Source organism: Panthera uncia, chromosome E1, assembly GCF_023721935.1.
Source record: "Panthera uncia isolate 11264 chromosome E1, Puncia_PCG_1.0, whole genome shotgun sequence".
NCBI classification, from domain to species: domain Eukaryota; kingdom Metazoa; phylum Chordata; class Mammalia; order Carnivora; family Felidae; genus Panthera; species Panthera uncia.
The window spans coordinates 61,100,432-61,106,746 of NC_064814.1; the positions used below are offsets into that span (position 1 = coordinate 61,100,432).

At 50.2% G+C, this 6,315-nt stretch overlaps 1 protein-coding gene across 1 annotated transcript in view; it reads left to right on the forward strand.

Annotated features, from left to right (window-relative positions):
- The window catches only part of SEC14L5 (SEC14 like lipid binding 5), a 43,702-nt gene that overhangs the window by 23,943 nt on the left and 13,444 nt on the right, over positions 1-6,315 (forward strand). The window contains exons 7-10 of the mRNA XM_049637475.1: positions 1,498-1,687; positions 4,241-4,329; positions 4,421-4,491; positions 5,958-6,129. Of these exons, the coding sequence (XP_049493432.1) occupies positions 1,498-1,687; positions 4,241-4,329; positions 4,421-4,491; positions 5,958-6,129 (522 nt within the window). The remainder of the gene's footprint in view (positions 1-1,497; positions 1,688-4,240; positions 4,330-4,420; positions 4,492-5,957; positions 6,130-6,315) is intronic.

Genomic DNA, 6,315 nt, shown 5'->3' on the forward strand with positions numbered 1-6,315 from the left:
CAACCCAAAATGGCTCCAGACTCTAAGCCCCATAACAGGAATGTCCACCATGCATGTAGGTCCCAAGCATGGACTTGACCTTCAGCTCTGTTGAATGAGAAATTTGAGCTTGCCCTTCCTCCCTATCCCCTCCCCATGCTGCGTGTGTGTGGGGTGCAGACAAGGAAGTTGCTTTCATGTTGGGCTGTGATTTAACCTGTCTGCTCATTTTCTCATCTGTGAAAGGGGGATAATGCTAGCATACATCACCTAGACTGAATTTCAAGGGACGATCCACATAAAATGCCTACAGTCATGTCTGGCTCGGATGAGCACTCAGGGCAGGGGAGCCTTTACTGGAGCTGGATTTCTCTTGCCTGTCAATATTTGCCCAAGGGAAGGAAGGCGAGCTGGCAGGGACTTAACTTGTCACCTCGGCCTATGAATTACACTCTGGGTTATATGTGGTAGGAACACAGCTTGAGTCAAGGCAAAAAAAAAAAAAAAAAAAAAGAGGAGGGGGCTATTTATTGGCTCATATAACAAACTGTTGAGAGGGATGTATTAATTTCTTAAGGCTGCTGAAAGAAAATGCTACAAACAACAGAAACTTATCCTCACAGTGCTGGAGTCCCGAAGCCTGAAGTGAAGGTGTGGTCAGGGTTCTGGAGCCTGCCTTTTCTCCAGCCTTCTGGAGGCTCTGAGAGACAGTCTGTATCATGCCTCCCCCTTCCTGGCTTCTGGTGGCTGCCACAGTCCTTGGCTTGTAGATACGTCATTCCAGTGTCTGCCTTCACCATCACGTGGTCTTTTTTCCTCCATGTGTCCTGTGTCTGTGTCCAAACACAGGAAGGCCCACCTACTCCAATATGACCTCACTTTATCTAATTATATCCGGATAGACTCATTTCCATATAAGGTCCCATTCTGAGGTTCTGGGTAGACATGAATTTGGAAGGGACATCATTCAGCCCAGGGGGCCATGTAGCCTGTCTCAGGGATATCCCGAATCAGGACTCCCATGCGGTCGGGGCCGCTGAGCTCTTGTATCTGTTTACTTCTGCTTCATCCCCGCCAGACTTCCTTCCTCGTTGAGCTTGGAGCTGGGGCTCCCCATAACCTGCAGGCTCACCTTTACCACCACAGAGAAAGGGCTTCACGTCCCGTTCTTCTGATTTAAATTGTCTAAATGCTCTGATTGGATTGTGCCACCGCTGAGGCCATGGGAGTGGAATGCTGAGTGGCAACACCAGCTAAAACCGGCACTGGTGCTGGGGCGTGGGGAGGACACGTAGCTCCCCAGAAGCAAAGAGATGCCTGAAGAGGGAGAAATGTCTGGCAGCCCAAACTCACAGATTTTCACTACAGCCCGCCCCTTGGCTGTGTCGTTCGCGGTGGAGTGTGCGGTCCTTTTCCGAGCTATATATTTTGCAGAGAAGACAGGAGAACTCATTTTCCACAGTCTTCTCTACTGGGTGAGGGACTACCGTTCTACAGGCTTTACCCTTCTTGTCTCAGATTCCCAAAGATGAACACATCCTTCGGTTCCTGCGGGCTCGTGACTTCCACCTGGACAAGGCCCGGGAGATGCTGCGCCTGTCCCTGAGCTGGCGAAAGCAGCACCAGGTGGATTTCCTCCTTCAGACCTGGCGACCCCCTGCTCTCCTGGAAGAATTCTATGCGGGGGGCTGGCACTACCAGGACATAGGTGCGTCCCTTTACCTACAGAACGCATAGGGGGCCACTTTTCACATTGGGATCTTATTATTTTTCCTTTTGACTCTTCTGGGCATCTGGAGATGCCCTTGGGGTTCACCCAGCCATGAGGAAAGTAGGGCTGGAAGAGACATGTGGGCTTGAGGCAACATTTCTCCATGCAGAGGCAGCGTTAGTCCACCCTTACTTCTGATCATGGGGACCCCCACACATAATGGCTGCATGGGCATGCATCAGCGCCCTGGGGATGCCGTAGCAAATTACAACAAGCCGGGTGCCTTAGAGAGGTATCTGCCAACAGTTCCGGAGGCAGAAACCCCAAATCAAAGTGTGGGCAGGGCTGTGCTCCCTGCGGTGAATCTGTCTCTGCCTCCTCCAGCTCCTCGTGGCCCCAGGTGTTCCTTGGCTTGTGGCTGTATACCCACACTCTGCCTGTCTTCACGTGGATTCCTTCTGGGTGCCTGTGTGTCCTCTCTTCTTATAAAGACCTCAGGTCACTGAATTTAGGACCCACACTGATCCAGCAGGATTTCATCTCGAGGTCCTAAACAATCTGATCTGCAGACTGTTTCCAAATAAGATCACATACAGAGGTTCTGGGTGGACGTGAATTTTTGGAGGACACTATTCAACCCGCTACAAATAAGTTCTCTCTCATTTTTTTTTCTTTTTAAAGATAGGTCTTCTCTCTAGGTTTTTTTTTTTTTAATCTTTATTTATTTTTGAGAGAGAGACAGAGTGTGAGCAGGGGAGGAGCAGAGAGAGAGGGAGACACAGAATCTGAAGCAGGCTCCAGGCCCTGAGCTGTCAGCACAGAGCCTGACGCGGGGCTCGAACTCACGGACCACGAGATCATGACCTGAGCTGAAGTCGGATGCTCAACTGACTGAGCCACCCAGGCGCCCCTCTCAGTTTTTTATTAAACTGCCCTTGATGTAAAAATTTGTATATATTGATTAGGGTGAGTGTTTGACTCACCTAAAGGACCGGTTGGGACACTTCAATATATAGTCAATTCTCATTATTCATGGATTCCATATTGTGAATTTGCTTCCTCACCATAATGTATTTGTAACCCCCAAGTCAATACTCAGGGTGCTTTTGCGGTCAATTATGAACACGTGTAGAGTGGCGAAAAGTCAGAGTCATCTGGCCTGTGTGTCCCCTGCTGAGGTTGAACGAGATATCCTTCTTTTTTTCATTTCTTACACTGTTAACAAGAGTCCTTTTTAAACTCTACTTAGTGCTACTTTTTTTTTTTTTTGCATTTTGGGGGTGATTTTGGTGCTTAAAATGGCCCCCAGGCATAATACAGGAGTGCTGGCTAGTGTTTCAAAGCACAAGAAGGCTGTGACTCATGGAGAAAATGTTAGATAAGCTTCCTTCAGGCTTAGTGTGACGCTGCTGGCAATGAGTTCAATGTTAATGAATCAACAATATATACTCAATAAGGTGTCCTTAAATAGAAACACACAGAGAACAAGGTTATGTATTGATCAGTTGACAAAAATGTTGTGTCTAGAGGCTCGCAAGGACCTTACCCCATATTTTTCCTGGAAACGATGCTTTAGTACTTCCTGATTCAGTGTTCAAGGTGACTTTGGAAAACATCACTACAATGAATAACAAGAATCGATTGTATTAGTATGTAATTCCTTATTTTTCCTATTTGCTTTGGCTGATAGAAAGCTAAGAACCAACGTCATCCACTCTCTCCATACTCCTTTATAACATGGTTCATATTTTCTTTTTTAAAAAGCTTTAGGGGTGCCTGGGTGGCTCAGTTCATCCAGTGTCTGATTCTTTTTTTTTTTTTAATGTTCATTTATTTATTTTGAGAACAAGAGAGCCTAAGTGAAGAAGGAGCAGAGAGAGAGGGAAAGAGAGAATTCCAAGCAGGCTTTGCACTGTCGGCGCACAGCCTGATGTGGGGCTCAATCCCATGAACTGTGAGATCATTGCCTGAGCTGAAACCAAGAGTCGGTTACTTAACCAACTGAGCCATCTAGGCACCCTAAGCATCTGACTCTTAATTTCAGCTCAGGTCATGATCTCACGGTTCATGGGATCGAGCCCAGCGTTGAGCTCTGCACTGACAGTGTGGAGCCTGCTTGGGATTCTCTCTCACCCTGTCTGTCTCCCTGCCCCTCCCCAACTTGCACGTGAGCACGTCTCTGTCCCTCTCTCTCAAATAAATAAACATTAAAAAGAATTAAAAAAAAATAAAAAGCTTCCAGATAAACGTGTAATGTTAGGACAGGTTTTCAGAGATGTTGCTAAGGCCATACAGAGTTCCCACATGCCCCTCACCCAGTTTCCCCTGTGATGTCAGTCTGTCTCTTGACTCTTGAACACGTTGCTTCTGTCACCGTAACTGGCATCAATCCCTCTTGGGAGTGGGTAGAGCATTCCCAAATAAATGGACAGGAGGGGCAGGCTGAGCCACAGCCTGGCACCGCCTTCTCCGAAGAGAAGTTTGGGCCTGCCCTCTCACCAGCACTCCTGAAATAATGTCCCTTCTCTTTATGGGGCCTCCCCTGCAAAGACGGCCGCCCCCTCTATATCCTGCGCCTGGGCCACATGGACACCAAAGGCTTGATGAAGGCCGTGGGGGAGGAGGCACTGCTGAAGCATGTGAGTAGGGGTCCTCTCTCCCCAGACCCCAGGGCTGCCTGTGGGGGGAGCAGCCAAGTGAATGTTTGCCAGCACATTCCCTACTTTCCAGGTTCTTTCCGTCAACGAGGAAGGACAGAAGAGATGTGAAGGGAACACAAAGCAGTTTGGCCGTCCCATCAGGTAAGAACCCCCGCCAGGAGCAAATGCCCCTGAAAGAGTAAAAACAGCCAAGCTTCACTGGGCATGGACTCAGCACTTTACAGGAATGTCCTCATTTAATTTGTTCAGTGATCCTGTGAGGCAGGACCTGTTATTGTCCCTGTTCTTTATGGAGGGGGAAACTGAGGCTCAGAGTGGCTGTGCTCATCCCAGGTTGTTGCTAAGTGGGTAAGTTACTGTCTGCCTCGATCTCAAGGATGTTACGCCCTGGGCCTTGCTTTTTGAGGCCAACTCTGCCATCCCAGGTAGCACCTTGACTCTGCCTCCCAGGCAGGCGGACTCAACAGGTGTCATGGCAATCCGGTAACCCTCGTCCGACTTCCCTAGACTCCTCAGTTTCCCGCATGAGTACTTAGGGTGACATGAACCTTCTGAACTATAGCTTGCTCGTCTGTAATGTGGGAATAACATCATGAGTCCCAAGGCGTCTTCATGGATTATCAAAAGCCACATCTGTTGAGAGAGAACACAAATGTGTGTGCAACACTTGCTGTGCAGCAAGTGCTCGTTGAAGTACCTGCCTCACATCCTCCTTATTACAGTCTGGGAGGGAGAGGCCAGTGGGACCTGCCACTTTTTATCCCCAAATGGCCTGATCTTTGTGAAAATTGAGTCCCTTTGCTGTTTGGAGCCTTTTCTAAGGGGATGTACATTGGCTGGGCTGGGAAATCGATCAATAAATCAGGGTCCTGATCCAAAGTGGAATTCACCTGAGATGGCTCAGATGACAGGGTGTCAGGAGGGACTCCTTGCAGCGGTGTGGATGGAAGGATCAAAGGCAGGATGGAAGGGCTCCCAGGGATTAGCCGCTGCAGTAGAATAGTCATTTTCCTAATGAATTAGTCCTGAGGAAATGGAGGCACAGAGAAGTTAAGTAACTTGGCCAAGGCCACACAGCAAGCGGCAGCGCTGAGATTTGAATCCAGGCCGTCTGGCTCTGGAGCGAGTGAGTGCTCTTGGCGCTTACACTCTATTTAGCAGTCGGAGCCTTTTCAACGATTGGTAGCAATGACTTGCTTTGAAGGAGTGCACTCTATGGCCTGTTCTTGCAGAGAACTTCACATATACTATCTCATTTAATCCTAACAATTGCTTGAGATGTTACTGCCACTCCCACTGTCCTGATGAGGAAGCTGCCTGTGTCACACAGCTCTTGGGGGATGGAGGTGACACTTGAATTTGGGTGACTAGCCTTAGAGGCCATGCACTGAGCCTCCTCACCACATGGCCTCCCCAGCCTAGGGTTGGGGTGGGGGGTAGGATCCACAAGAGTGTCCTACGGCCTCCGCCCCTCTACTCCCAGCCCTGGCTTCCTGAGCCTCTCTGTCCTGTGTGCCAGCTCCCAAGGCCCCCCACCAACCGAGGCTGTCGGGGGGCCCTGGGATGTGGCAGAGCAAGCTGCAGTGAGGGGGTCATCTCTGCCGCAGCTCCTGGACCTGCCTGGTGGACCTGGAGGGTCTCAACATGCGGCATCTGTGGCGGCCGGGGGTGAAGGCCCTGCTGCGGATGATTGAGGTGGTCGAGGACAACTACCCTGAGACCCTGGGCCGGCTGCTCATCGTGAGAGCCCCCCGCGTCTTCCCGGTGCTCTGGACGCTGGTGAGAGCAGGGGCCTGGGCCAGACCCCTCCCCCGTGCAGGCTGAGATGGGGTGGGGGAGTTCCCTCTGCCTGCTGGTTCAGTGTCATTTCTTTTTCTTCCTCCTTCCTCCTCCCTCCTCCTTCCTCCTCCCTCCTCCTTCCTCCTCCCTCCTCACCCCTCCCTTCTACTTCCTCCTTCCTCCTCC